This window comes from Salvelinus namaycush, chromosome 2 (assembly GCF_016432855.1).
Source record: "Salvelinus namaycush isolate Seneca chromosome 2, SaNama_1.0, whole genome shotgun sequence".
NCBI classification, from domain to species: domain Eukaryota; kingdom Metazoa; phylum Chordata; class Actinopteri; order Salmoniformes; family Salmonidae; genus Salvelinus; species Salvelinus namaycush.
In genome coordinates, this window is record NC_052308.1 from 343633 (window position 1) to 359065 (window position 15433).

At 42.6% G+C, this 15433-nt stretch overlaps 2 protein-coding genes across 2 annotated transcripts; both read left to right on the forward strand.

The window, feature by feature from the left end:
* Positions 1-860: 860 nt before the first annotated feature.
* LOC120057721 (tubulin beta-6 chain-like) lies at positions 861-4659 on the forward strand. The gene is made up of 4 exons (XM_039006206.1): positions 861-968; positions 1982-2090; positions 2211-2321; positions 2941-4659. The coding sequence occupies exons 1-4, from the start codon at positions 912-914 to the stop codon at positions 4089-4091; spliced, it is 1428 nt and encodes a 475-aa protein (XP_038862134.1). The 5' UTR covers positions 861-911; the 3' UTR covers positions 4092-4659.
* Positions 4660-5988: 1329 nt separating this feature from the next.
* LOC120057729 (PRELI domain containing protein 3B-like) lies at positions 5989-14488 on the forward strand. Its single transcript, XM_039006213.1, has 6 exons — positions 5989-6122; positions 6954-7122; positions 10189-10278; positions 11870-11940; positions 12110-12212; positions 12499-14488. The coding sequence occupies exons 1-6, from the start codon at positions 6091-6093 to the stop codon at positions 12616-12618; spliced, it is 585 nt and encodes a 194-aa protein (XP_038862141.1). The 5' UTR covers positions 5989-6090; the 3' UTR covers positions 12619-14488.
* Positions 14489-15433: the final 945 nt, after the last annotated feature.

The following is a 15433-nucleotide window of genomic DNA, read 5'->3' on the forward strand; positions in this document are numbered from 1 at the left end:
TTTTACCAAATAGGGCTATCTTCTGTATACCCCCCACCTTGTCATAACACAACCGATTGGCTCAAATGTATTAAGAAGGAAATAAATTCCACAAATTCAATTTTAAGAAGGCACACCTAATAATTGAAATGCTTTTCAGGTGACTACCTCATGAAGCTGGTTGAGAGAATGCCAAGAGTGTGCAAAGCTGTCATCAAGGCAAAGGATGGCTATTTAAAGAATCTCAAATATAACATATATTATTTATTTGTTTAACACTTTTTTGGTTACTACATGATTCCACATGTGTCATTTCATAGTTCTGATGTCTTCACTATTATTCTACAATGTGGAAAATAGTAAAAAAATAAAGAAAAACCCTTGAATGAGTAGGTGTTCTAAAACTTTTGACCAGTAGTGTGTATATATATATATATCTCCCATTCCTCCTTGATCACTCAACTGTGGTTGGGGTACCATATATATATATCCGATTCCTCCTTCCTTTGCAAACTGTTGGAGTGAAGGCGCTGTGCACACTCTACAGCCAAACAATAACTTCTCTGAAAGAGGTTTAAAACTTTTATAAAGTAAGAAATGATTACAATTTATTAAAGAGACTGTACAAAACTAGTTATATCCATTTAGGGGACCGTTTAGGCTTGAGAGCATCCCCAGAGTCAAATGCGCTGTACATATCATACTTGATCAAGCATCATACTTGTTCAGCACATCAACATTCAATCGTACTGTGTTAAATACAAATGAAATGAAAGTCAAAAAGATATTACAGGGTACATGCTGTGACCTGGTGGTTTGGGTGTCACCCTGACAGCAGTGACATCAGATTCCCTCTGCAGTATAAAACCCTGGTGAGGAGGCAGTGTCATGTCAGACGCCCTTGTGTGTTAGCAGTCTTTAGCTCGCTCATCATGCGTGAAATTGTACATCTACAGATTGGACAGTGTGGAAATCAGATAGGCTCTAAGGTAAATGTACTGTTTACTATTCAAATTAGTTAAAAGTATTTTTTTATTCACTGAAGGGTTGATAAATTAACAGTTTTATATTCAAAGGGGTTAAATGTATTTTTTATTCAGCGAAGGTTTGATAAATTAAATGTTGTATATTCAAAGGGGTTAAATGTGTTTTTTACTCACTGAAGGGTTGATAAATGAACTGTTTTATATTCAGATGGATTAAATGTGTTTTTTAAACACTATACATGCTTTAGCTCTATGCTTATCTTGATTCCAATCACAGTATATATACTTCTACTGCAAATACAATATATATATATATATACTTCCACTGCAAATGCAGTATATATAATTCCACTAGAAATAAAATATATATACTTCCACTGCAAATACAGTATATATACTTCCACTAGAAATAAAATATATATACTTCCACTGCAAATACAATATATATATATACTTTATTTACATGCAATGAGACTTGGAAACTGGTACAGTAGGGTATGTTACTTGATGATAATGTTGATGCCTTTCATATACTAATCACAGAGTAGTAAAGCACAACATACCTATACATGTCAATCAATTGGCCTTCTCTTGAGTGTAATATATATATTTTTTAATGTTTGAAACAGTGTATATTGAACAAGTTATTGGGTGCTGGCACGTTGCCTGCCGTGGTGGTTGTTGAGTGAGTGACAGGGAGGTCCCCAAGGGGCACTCTGCTCAGAGATAAGGAGGAAGTAGCAGAAGGCAGCACATTGAAGGGTGGGACATTTTTATCATGGCTGCTGCTGAGGACAAGCAAGAGCAACTGTATGATGCGTTAGATTTTAGCTACAGTTCACCACTATGGATGGCTCACACGTCATCATAATGTGTGTATTGGGGCATCTGTTGGGGTCTGGGGGAGTTATCATTAGGGCCTGAGTTTTTCCTGGTTCTGTGTTTTTCTTGGGCAGGTCACGCTCAAAATATACAACGCGGATATATAGCTTTACTGTGTATCAATGTCTTTACAGTTTTGGGAGGTGATCAGCGAGGAGCATGGAATCAGTCCTACAGGAATGTATGAGGGGGATGATCCTCTTCAGCTGGAGAGGCTCAACGTCTACTTCAACGAGGCAAACGGTAAGAGAAATGGATACATTATTGAAAAATGAAGAGAGTTCTTCAGTCCACAAGACTATCAAGATATATTATCTTGGACCAACTGCAAATCATTTATGACATGTTCATTTGTTCTTCCAGGTGGTAAATATGTTCCCCGGGGCCTGCTCCTTGACCTAGAACCAGGGACCATGGACAGTGTCAGGGGTAGCCGCATAGGAGCTCTCTTCAGGCCAGATAACTTTATACACGGTGAGAGTAACTGTACATCTAATCAAAGTTATTGATGACAGAAACGGTAGATCTAATCAAAGTTATTGATGACAGAAACTGTACATCTAATCAAAGTTATTGATGACAGAAACTGTACATCTAATCAAAGTTATTGATGACAGAAACTGTACATCTAATCAAAGTTATTGATGACAGAAACGGTAGATCTAATCAAAGTTATTGATGATGATGGAAACTCAATAATGATACTCTTTTGACACTATTGTAATATGCATACTGTATCTTAAAGGGATATTTCACTTTTTTACGTTTAAAGTGGCACTCCAGTCTCCTTTTCAACTCATTTAACACACGATTTACTTCACAAAAGGCACATCTCAATAGGTGGTCCAGGTCAGTGTAGGTTCCTTTATTGTTCCTCAAGGGGGGAGGCTGATGACATCACGGATTCCTGTCAGACCAAGTCCTTGAATGCACTACACCTTGAAGGTTGCAGTTGTGCATATTTTACTGTATTTATATTTGGGATATCGCAGTAAATGTTCAGAAATCGCTGGAGAACTTCTTATTTACAATGTAAGTTAGTTGCACTAACATGATGGGCACAATTCTCTTTCTGCCGGTTTCTATGGAATAGGAAACTCTGGTGCTGGGAACAACTGGGCCAAGGGTCACTATACAGAGGGAGCAGAGCTTGTGGACACCGTGATTGACAGGGTGCGTCAGGAGAGCGAGGGATGCGACTGCCTTCAGGGCTTCCAGTTCGTCCACTCCCTAGGTGGCGGGACGGGGTCCGGCATGGGCACCCTCATCATCAACAAGATCCGCGAGGAGTACCCCGATCGCATCATGACCAGCTTCAGTGTCCTGCCCTCGCCAAAGGTGTCAGACGTCGTAGTGGAGCCCTACAATGCCACGCTGTCCATCCACCAGCTCCTAGAGAACACGGATGAGACCTTCTGCATTGACAATGAGGCTCTCTATGACATCTGCTTCCGTACGTTGAAGCTCACCAACCCGACCTACGGTGACCTGAACCACCTGGTGTGCATGACCATGAGCGGGGTCACGACCTCCCTGAGGTTCCCAGGCCAGCTCAACGCCGATCTGAGGAAGTTAGCTGTCAACATGGTGCCCTTTCCCCGCCTCCACTTTTTCATGTCGGGCTTTGCACCTCTCACAGCTCGCGGCAGCCAGAAGTACCGCACCCTCTCCGTGCCCGAGCTCACCCAGCAGATGTTTGATGCCCGTAATATGATGACCGCCTGCGATCCCCGAAGAGGGCGCTATCTGACCGTGGCTGGGATGTTCCGTGGCAAGATGTCCACCAAGGAAGTGGACGAACAGATGCTGATGATGCAACAGAGGAACAGCAACTACTTTGTGGACTGGATCCCTCACAACTGTAAAGTATCCGTATGTGACATCCCACCTCGGGGGCTCACAATGGCCTCCACCTTCATTGGCAACAACACGGCCATTCAGGAGATATTCCGTCGTGTAGGAGACCAGTTCTCACTCATGTTCAGGCGCAAGGCCTTCCTGCACTGGTACACTGGCGAGGGCATGGACGAGATGGAGTTCACAGAGGCAGAGAACAATCTGAATGACCTGGTGTCCGAGTACCAGCAGTACCAGGATGCCACGGCTGACGAGGGTTGGGGGCCCGAGGAGGTGGCTGGGGAAAAGTCGGCTTCACCGGCTGCAACGAGAGTTCAGAGTACGGAAGTTACGACGATGGAGACTGTGACAGAGACTATTGAAACCATTGAGACTATAGCTGAGTAGATGTGGCATCATATGTTGTGTGGAAGAATCATGTCGTCACTGTCTTCTCGGTTCTGAGCAGCAAGGCTGTGTCTGGAAGCTTCAACAAGAGTTTTTCCTGATAGTTTATAACAAGGGCCCAGGGTTTTTCCAGGTCAGGTCATGAGGTCAGGAAGAACTTCTGGCCCTACTCTAGTATTTGCGTCATAGTGTCCAAAGGAGATATCAGGATAATTGCCTGTTTAATGAAATGTACAGTGTGGTAATAGAGAGCTGTAATGCAGTGTCAATTGTCTGCATTTGTATACTGATGTAGGCCTATTTCATGTTTTTTTTAATGAAACTGAATAGATCAGGAAAGAATCTCTGACAAATATAGATAACAAATTCTGTCAATGTTGTAATGTAGACTACCAGATTTCCCAAACTTGATTGAGATCATATGCAAATTAAAAAAGCTGTATTTAAAAAGGGGAGTATAATGTTCTATTTGCTAATTATTTTGTGCCTCAGCAATTTTATCAATGTATTCAGTGTGATATTGTGAACCATTTGTATTATATTATTAAAATTCTCCATTATAACAATAGTTCTCTGTGTGCTTATTTTGTGTGGTTCTTCCAAGTTCAAACATTATTGTCAATGAACAATATCCTACGTCTGGTTTTAAAGCCCAGTAACGCTACAACAACATACAGTAGCTAGAACTCAGTCAGTGGGTACATTTGGCACAGAATTCCCTCCCACTCCTCCCATCTGACAGAGAGAGATTACTTGTGACTGTCTCTGTCCAGTTTGATAAGACCATTTGACAAGGCAGCGGAATCCCCCCTTTTGTACAGTCATAATATGCTCAGATCAGGCTGAAAGACCCATGAACTGTGCCACCTGAAGACAGAGACTATTCTATGGACTAAAGGCCATGTAGCCTCAGTGGAGGTTGCTGAGGGGAGGACGGCCCATAATAATGGCTGGAATGGAGCAAATGGAATGGCATCAAACACCTGGAAACCATGGGTTTGATGTATTTGATACCATTCCAACTATTCCGCTCCAGCCATTACCACGAGCCCGTTCTCCCCAATTAAGGTGCCACCAACCAACCTCTTGTGATGGGAATGTAGGTTAGAAGGAAATTATATAATCCATACCAGAGGATAATGACCAAGCATTCAGTCATCTCTGCAGTAGCTCTATACTCAGAGGAAATGTTTAACCAATCAAAAGGTTGGGCAATGACCACATCCAAGACCATGTTTATTCAGGATCAAGGTTGGACCCACACTGAGTGAGGAGTTATGTAACCTCACTGAAGGGGATACATGGAAACATTGTCCAGTTGTTTTTACTATACTGTGATCCTATGTGGAAAGTGGAATAGTCTAGAGGACGTGTCAAACACATCCCACGGTGGGCCGAGTGGCTGCAGTGTTTTCGCTGCGCCCTTGTACTTGATCAATGAATTAAGGTCCCTAATGAGTAAATAACTCCACTCACTGGTTGTCTAGGTCTTAATTGAAAGGTAAAAACAAAAACCTGCAGACACTAGGTCCTCCATGGAAGGAGTTTGACACCCCTGAGCTAGAGGATAGAGATCCTATTTAGGAGAGAAAGCAAATAATCGTTGAAAAACATTACTGTTAATATATGTTTTATTTATTCAATGAATAAAAATGGGTTTAACAGTAAGTCTACCTCATAGGTAGTTATTCAAATTTGGATTTGATATAACGAACATGCACACGCCAACATGCCAAAACTTGTGCCTGCCAGAAGAACGTCCTGTCTAGTAGGCGCGTGCGTTTTTTCCCTCCACTTTGTCTGTGCGTTGTCGACCGCTGTCAATCAACGCCGGGGAATGCGGCGGAAGTGCGCCATCACAAACACATGTCCCATGACTGCGCGTCGTATGTAGGGGGTGGGGGTTTGCGCTGGGTCTTTTCTAAACGTGGGCGGTTTTCCCAACAGTGTGACTGCAATCACCGGCTGATTCACTCCTAAGCTCCCCATCTCACCGACAATGAAGATCTGGACATCGGAACACATTTTCAAGTGAGTAGCCAGATTTCTATCTAGTCATTGATTTGTTCGTGTTGTTTCGTTTAGTATCGCTTTTGTCTTGAATTAACTGACTGAAGAACTCAACTTCACGATTTGTAACTTGTATCCCATGTGGATTTGAGTTAAGTCAGCAAACGCTAGCTAGCTAGTTATTGTTTTTTCTTTTCTTTCAATGACTGTGAGAATCCTGACCCATGCAGTTTGTATTGTTGAACAGCATCTGATATTTTAAATCGACAGCTTCTAGCGGTCAGTGTCAGGTTGCAGTGGAATTGCGTAACCAGTTAGCTCGTCGTAGTAGCAACCGCAACCTTTCGCCTAGTTCTTGACGCGCCTCCGAGATGCGTCACGCCGCAAACACATGGCTTCGGTCTCCATGACAACCTAGATGAAAGAATCAATCCGTGGATACATTTAGGCTATTTTACAAGTCAAATCACCGGTTAAAAAAAAAGGTTGACACTCAGCTACTATGTAGACGGAGCTGAATTAAACCAGTGAGGTTTTAGACTTACATATCTGTTCTCAGAGCATGTTGCCCTGTCCTGCTCACTGCATCGAGGAATAATAATCAACTCGTAGAGGCTGTGGCACATAAATAGATGAATGTTCATAGCTCTAAACGGCACCTGTTTCATCCACACAAGTGTTTAAATAAATATACATATTGTCATGAATTGTACTTGTGATTTCAACTTCAATGTTAAAGAAAGTGTGTGTGTGTGTGTGGTTTTTCCATGGATTTCAGTGTCTGACTGCCATGTGGATATCAGTAAAAACGTGCATAAATTGAATGGTGATAAACTCTTCTCCCCTCTACAGCCATCCTTGGGAGACAGTCACCAAGGCTGCCATGCAGAAGTACCCCAACCCCATGAACCCCAGTGTGTTTGGGGTGGATGTGTTGGACCGTAGTGTGGACACACGGGGACGCCTGCACAGCAACAGACTGCTGAGCGCTGAGTGGGGCCTGCCCTCCATCGTCAAGTCGGTAAGTATTTTTTGTTGTTATTTTTATAGAAATTCAAACACGTAGAGCTATACAGGCTCTAGATAGATCCTGTCTTTCATTCTGATCTATCACAGTAGATTCTACTTTAGCAACATAATAGTAAGCAGGCTGAGTGTCATACTAGCCTTTTCGTTCAGCATTTTCTCTGCAATAGCCCTAGAAATAGAAAATTAAATGTTTATCGCGCAAATACGTCAAGCTCCATAAAATGAAAGTACAGCAAGACGGTATCTTTTGACTGGACAACAAACCTGCTGTTTCAAACCTTTCAACTGCTGCGTGGGGTGTCACAAAAATTGTGGGGTGTCATGGGTTGAGACTCCTCCTGGTAGACTGCTCCTAGTACCCCCAGCCTCAGTGTTACTCGAGGTCATAGCCTAGCTTCACAGCCATATGTGAAGTTACACATTCTCAGTTACACATTCTCACACACACTCTGCGTCAGGCCAGGCAATGCCTCCTCCATTATGCAGTAGTTGACCTTGGCCCCCAATACTCCCAGCCGTAGGGTGCTATTCCTGGACATAGGGGATTGGGGGGGTAAGAGTAGCAGGCTCGCTGCCCACCGCTACCCGTGGCACGAGACTGCATTGCTCTATGTCTGGCACATGCTGTCCTGAACAAGCTGGTGCCATTTCTGTTCCTAGTATCCTGTCCTGGCAGTACAGAGCTACCCCTATAAAACATAATCCTGTCTGCTCAGTACAGAGCTACCCCTATAAAACATAATCCTGTCTGCTCAGTACAGAACTGTCCCTATAAAACATAATCCTGTCTGCTCAGTACAGAGCTACCCCTATAAAACATAATCCTGTCTGCTCAGTACAGAGCTACCCCTATAAAACATAATCCTGTCTGCTCAGTACAGAGCTACCCCTATAAAACATAATCCTGTCTGCTCAGTACAGAGCTACCCCTATAAAACATAATCCTGTCTGCTCAGTACAGAGCTACCCCTATAAAACACAACCCTCTTATCAGTGATGTAACAGGCAGACCTCTACCTATGCTGCCAGGGGCCTGCTGTAACAGGTGGAGGGAGGGGCCTGCTGTAACAGGTGGAGGGAGGGGCCTGCTGTAACAGGTGGTGGGAGGGGCCTACTCAGGGCTGCTTTGAATGGTTTCCAGTCTCATCACCATGTTCTTGTCTGGTGTAGCTATTAAACACTGTCCATAATTAGTTTGCTGTTTGCTGCATATGCAAATTGCCACAAGATTACAGTTATGACTATTATGACTATGAAGGCATTGTAAAAGATTAGGTGATTAATTGAATCTTCATTTATTGACCAGGTAGACTATAACTTCAGTTTTAAAATGACAGTTCATACACATCATATTCTTCAGTTTTTTGGGGGCAAATATTCCTATTATTTTTCCATTGATATGAGGTCATCTCCAGAGCTCTGATCTGACCCATAGTCTAGTACTATGGAAGCATTAACCGCTGTGCTCCTCCCTTGCCTGGTCCTTTAATCTTAGCCCCCAGAAACTGGTGCTGTGACGAGACTACTCAACTCTGGTTTGTATCCTGGGAAGGAAGGTCGGCAGAGTCCTTTGACAGTCTTGCTCCTGCACCGGCCAAATCATTGACAGGACACTGTCTCCTGGGCTTCAATGCAAAAAGCCTCTCATAGTAGGAGTGCTGATCTAGGATCAGGTTCCCCATGTCCATATACATCAAGCAATCAAATGCATTTATAAAGCCCTTCTTACATCAGCTGATGTCACAAAATTCTGTAGAGATACCAGCCTAAAACCCCAAACAGCAAGCAATGCAGGTGTAGAAGCACGGTGGCTAGGAAAAACTCCCTAGAAAGGCCAGAACCTAGGAAGAAACCTAGAGAGGAACCAGGCAATGAGGGGTGACCAGTCCTCTTCTGGTTGTGTCGGGTGGAGATTATAATAGAACATGGCCAAGATGTTAAAATGTTCATAGATGACCAGCAGGGTCAAATAATAATAATCACAGTGGTTGTAGAGGGTGCAACAGGTCAGCACCTCAGGAGTAAATGTCAGTTGGCTTTTCATAGCCGATCATTCAGAGTAGCTCTACTGCTCTTGCTGTCTCTAGAGAGTTGATAACAGCAGGTCTGGGACAGGTAGCACGTCCGGTGAACAGATCAGGGTTCCATAGAACAGTTGAAACTGGAGCAGCAGCACGACCAGGTGGACTGGGGACAGCAAGGAGTCATCAGGCCAGGTAGTCCTGAGGCATGGTCCTAGGGCTCAGGTCCTCCGAGAGAGAGAATTAGAGAGCATACTTAAATTCACACAGGACACAGGATAAGACAGGAGAAATACTCCAGATATAACAGACTGACCCTAGCCCCCCGACACATAAACTACTGCAGCATAAATACTGGAGGCTGAGACAAGAGGGGTCAGGAGACACTGTGGCCCTGTCCGATGATACCCCCGGACAGGGACAAACAGGCAGGACATCTAATTTATTATGATCTGAAAGGTAAAAGTGATCCTAGATCAGCACTACTACCCAGACTTTGTGTAGATTGGGGCACGTGGTCACAAAAGGTCTGGGTAGCAGTGATATTAATAGCAATTGTGTAGATTGGGCCACGTGGTCACAAAATTGCTATTAATATCCCTGTTAAGTCCTTTTAAAAAAAAAAAGTCTAGCACATAAACCGGCCAAAATCACTCACAGGGCATTGACGTCGTCGGGGAATCTCTGAGACTGCTAATTAACTGAGACAGAAAATATGACCGACTTTTAGAAAAGAACAATATTATAAATGAGTGGACTGTTGAGTGGAGGCCAAGTGTACAGTAGATTACTGAGAAACCAGATTAACCAATCTGTTAGATCCAGCATTATCTGACTTGTCCATAGACATGTCCTATATGTCTAGCTAGTGCACAAAGGAAACCGTCTGATACATGTGTTACTACTGGCTAGGCCGTTGAGATCAGTGCAGGATGGAAACTGTGCTCTGTCAGGACATTTGAATGACACTAAACAGGGCCGGGTCTGGTGCTTTGATCATTTGGGTTCTGATCAATTTGTTGTCTCTCTCATTCCAGATCATTGGCAGAACACAGACGTGCACCTACATCCAGGAACATTCTGTAGTGGACCCCGTTGAAAAGACATTCGAGCTTCAATCTTCAAATGTGAGTTCTGAAACTTTTTCTGATTTCAGCATACTGTTGTATATAATACTTGTTGACATAGTGTATGTCTCAGAGTGTAGTAAACATTAGGAACACCTGCTCTTTCCATGACACAGACTGACCAGGTGAAAGCTATGATCCTTTATTGATGTCACTTGTTAAATCCATTTCAATCCGTGTAGATGAAGGGGAGGAGACAGGTTAAATAATGATTTTAAAACCTTGAGACAATTGAGACATGGATTGTGTATGTGTGCCATTCAGATAGTGAATGGGCAAGACAAAATATTTAAGTGTCTTTGAACGGGTATGGTAGTAGGTGCCAGGCGCACCGGTTTGTGTCAAGAACTGCAACGCTGCTGGGTTTTTCACACAACAGTTTCCCATGTGTATCAAGAATAGTCCACCACCCAAAGGACATCCTTTGGGGGGGGGGGTGCAACTCAGTATTACCACGGTGTTTTTAAAGTTTTGTACACTCAGTGTATATCTGTTTCGTAGGTGGCATGTTGTAGACCTATAGCCTGGCTGTTGCATTAGAGTTTGTTACAAGACCAGACCTGTAACCATTTACAAAACATGCTGTGTTGAAGAACCTGAAACTCTGGAAGCTGTCCTGGTCTCATTTCCAATAGCAGATGAGTATGTCTGAAAACTGAGGAACCCTGAATGCAATGAGTCAAATGGTGTAATATTTATGGAAGGTCTACCTTGTTCTATACTGAACAAAAATATAAACGCAACATGCAACAATTTCTATGATTTTACTGAGTTACAGTTCATATAAGGAAATTAGTCAATTGAAATAAATTCATTAGGCCCTAATCTATGGATTTCACATAACTGGGCAGGGGAGGCAGGCCCGCCCACTGGGGAGGCAGGCCCGCCCACTGGGGAGGCAGGCCCAACCAATCAGAAACAGTTCCCCACCAAAGGGCTTTATTACAGACAGAAATGCTGTTCTGACGATCCCGCAGGTGAAGAAGACTGATTCGGAGGTCCTTGGCTGGCGTGGTTACACGTGGTCTGCAGTTCTGAGGCCAGTTGGACGTACTGCCAAATTCTCTAAAACAAGGTTGGAGGCGGTTTATGGTAGAGAAATTAACATTAAATTCTCTGGCAACAGCTCTGGTGGACATTCCTGCAGTCAGCATGACAATTGCATGCTCCCTCAAAATATCTGTGGCATTGTGTTGTATGACAAAACTGCACATTTTAGAGTGGCCTTTTATTAGCACAGGGTGCACCTGTGTAATGATCATGCTGTTTAATCAGCTTCTTGATATGCCACATCTGTCAAGTGGATGGATTATCTTGGCAAAGAAGAAATGCTCTCTAACAGGGAGGTAAACAAATTTGTGCACTAAAATAAGAGCGATAAGGTTTGTGCGTATGGAACATTTCTGAGATATTTTATTTCAGCTCATGAAACATGGGACCAACACTTTACATGTTGCTTTTATAGTTTTTTTTTCAGTATAGTTCACAGTAATTTAGAGTGAATGTGTATATTACATTAAACCCCAAACATGTCTAATGCTGTCTGCCTCTATGATTCTCTCTCTCTCTCTCTCTCTCTCTCTCTCTGCAGATCACATTCACTAACCTGGTGTCAGTGGATGAGAAGCTTACATACAGACCACATCCTGATGACGCAGAGAAGTAAGTACAGTTAAACCAAGTAAGACTTTGTGCCATGCTTACAGTGTATCAGGGGCTACTTGAAATGGGAGACTCCAATGTGACTTCCCTGGTTAAATTAAGGATAAATGCATTACATGAATATATATATATATTTTTTTAGACAAATTCTCCACTCTTGTCTGTGCAGGACGATATTGACTCAAGAAGCTCTCATCTCAGTCAAAGGGGTTAGTCTGAGTAGCTACCTGGAGGGAGTTATGGCTAGCACCATCTCTGCAAACGCAGGCAAGGTACGTGATCTCTGTCTTCACCTCACCTACTCAGGTGACTGGTTAGAGAAACACTTATGTTTTCATGTAGTTTGAAAAAACTCATGTCCATGATAGCTTGGTCTCAGATCTCTTCGTGCTGTATAGCCTACACCTATGCTCATGTTTGGCATGACAACTTCCATCGGAGCTATACAACACAACCAGATCTGGGACCAGGCTATGTCCTTTTGAAATCTGAGATCATTTATATCGTTTAAAAAAATAAATAATTCAACTTCCAATTTGTCTCCTCTTCCTCCATCAGGGTCGTGAGGCGATGGAGTGGGTGATCAGGAAGCTAAATGCAGAGATCGAGGAGCTGGCAGCCGCCGCCCGCGGCACCATAAGGACTCCCATGGCTGCTGCTATGACTTCAGAGAAATGATACCTCTACGTTCCCAGCTTCCAGCCTGGGGACATTGTTCTTCTCCTGCGTCAGAACAGACTCCACCTCCCTTTTAGACTGCTCTGATTCTCATCAACTGGTCTGAAGTCTAAGCCAGCCAGGAATCAGATCTACAAGTTTGATTACAATTCAAGTACTGTATTTATTGTTGTTATTTAAGTACTAACTGAAATGAAGGGAACAACGGTTATCCTAATATATATTTTAAAACATTTTATAGGCGAGGACCATATCAAATGCTGTGTCTGTTGGAGTAGAATCTAAATATGCTCTGTACCCAAGTTTGAGACTAGAGCAGGTCATGTTATCAGCATGCACTAGCACTAAGTAATAGCCTCGGGGACGGTGTCAAATATAGAGGACGGTTCAGCGAGTAACAACTTGGTTCTGTACTGATCTTGTTGGACCGTACTAGCCTGGTGCCAGAGTTGGCAAGAGAGCACAAACAGATCTGGGACCAGGCTAAGACCATATCAGAGGTAATTGAATAAATCCTGGGGATGCAATCACCTGTCCCTTTAACAGACCGAACAAGAACAGTTTCAACATGCTGCATTTGATACCGTTTTCCCTGCGGAAAGCTGCACCTAAATTAAGAATGGTAAGGCGTGGTTGGGGTTTTTCATACTTGACATTGACACATTTATTGAGTGAAATCACTGACAAGGCGGAGTCAAATGTGACTGGAAAGAATGAACAGATAAGAAACGAATGGTTGCATGGGTCCTCACTGAATGTTACTAATGGATTGTTCTTCGATGCCTCAGAAGTCTGACCCTCTGCCAGCACAAAATGTCTGTTCTCGGAGTGTAATGACCCCAACAATGAATGCATTTTGTAACGCACATACTGTACAGAAGAGAGGGGTCGTGCAGAAGAGAGGGGTCGTGCAGAAGAGAGGGGTCGTGCAGAAGAGAGGGGTCGTGCTCCGGGCACTCCAGTAATGTTCTGCATTCTCTCCCAAGAGTCAAACTAAGTATTTAAATAATATAAAATCACTGTTTTGGTTAAATGTTATGTACTGCTATAGCATCCAGTATGTTATGGAAATGTCTGCTATGTTTGACGTATGGAGAGAATATATTATTTATTTTATATATATATATATAAAGAGAGATGAATGTGTTTTTAATTTGGTTGTAAACAATGGTACTTGTTGTCTGTGGTACTTACTGCCTGGGATGTCCAGTATATATATTGTAGATCATAACAACGCTGAGGAGATCAAATGCCTCTGCTACCAACTGTCTAAGGGCCGGTTTCCCGTACACAGATCAAGCTTAGCACTGGACTATTGCTATGGTGTTTAAAATCCAGGACTAGGTGTAATCTGTGCAAACCGGACCTGAATGTTATGTCTTTGGGTCTATGGTGAAAACTTGTGTTGTCGAGGGCGATACGGCAAGGAAAGAAAGATGCTACAGTCAGTAGGTGTGATGTATGCATTCCAAAAACCATGCCGGTTTGCATTCTCAATACAAATGTGTTATGTTGCCAGTCAGTTCTAATATGCTTTAAAGTGGTAATGTCAAATATTCTAGGTTTGTTATTTGTCAATGAATGTTCTGTTCTGACATGACCTGATGTTAGAACAAAGGGACATGTTGATCGTTCTAATCTTCAGACATATTATGTGTAAGGAGTCATTTATGGGTGTTTTTTATTTATTTTACCCATAGTTAGAATAAAATATCTTAACTCTACACCTACACAACAATACAACTTAGTTGGTGCTGAAGTCATAATGGATTAAAATGCTTCTGTAAACTCCCAAGTTCCAAACGGTCAAACAGAAATGTAGACCAGGCATGTTGGTTTACATGAAAAAAATAAAGTCCTCTGAAATATGTGTTTGCTTTTACATTGTTGTTTGAGCTCAGATATGCAATTTAAATGTCTGATTGTAGCTACATACATTTATTGCTCTACTTTGACAAAGATTTGTGGACTAGGGTTTTATGGCAAAGCTGTCTGCACTTTTCCTAGACCTGTGTATTTTGAGCAGCCAATATGCCTGCATTTCCATTTTTATTCTTAGGGGGGAAAAGAGGTTGAGATGGCGGCAGAAGATGCCCTAGGATCAGATTACCCAACGCCCAAATCCTAACCTTGAGTTAATTGATGTACTTTTCCTTTCCAAGGCTGCAAACCGCCAAGTCTAAGGGTAGAGCTCGAAAATTCAAGCCCCTTGGGTGCTGCCATAGTTACATTAGAAGTGCCCATCCAAGAAGGCTCAAGGTCATTGGCCACAGATAAAATGACATCAAATCACGTTATATCTACAGTAGCTTTGATTGGACTGATCATGTCAACATCATACTTTCAAAATCTTAGCTAGCAGTCATGAATCAAGGTGACATTCTACTGGCAAATCCTTTTTAATCCTTGTGATATGAAGAGAAATTATAGATCAAATGTATCGGTGCTCATCGGCCATTGGACATGAACATTACACAAGTTGGAAATCGAAAATTCAACAATGAGTGGTTTGGAAGGAATCCGTGGCTAACTGCAAGCATTGCAAAACAATCATTAGCCTGCTATTCAGTGGAGTGGCTTTGTGGTCTCAAGTCTTTGATTAAGGGTCTCTTCCTAGTTTATAATGATAAACAGTCAACATTGGCCATGCTGTCAATGAAGCATGATTTGTGCCAAGCTCAAAACAACTTAACTCGGAACTGCAAAATCAGACTTTAGTAAGTTCAAGACTGGGAACTTGGGGAAAAACGAGCTATGACTGGGAAAATATGTTTTGAAAGTTCATCCAACTCGGAATTGTAAATCGGGAACACGG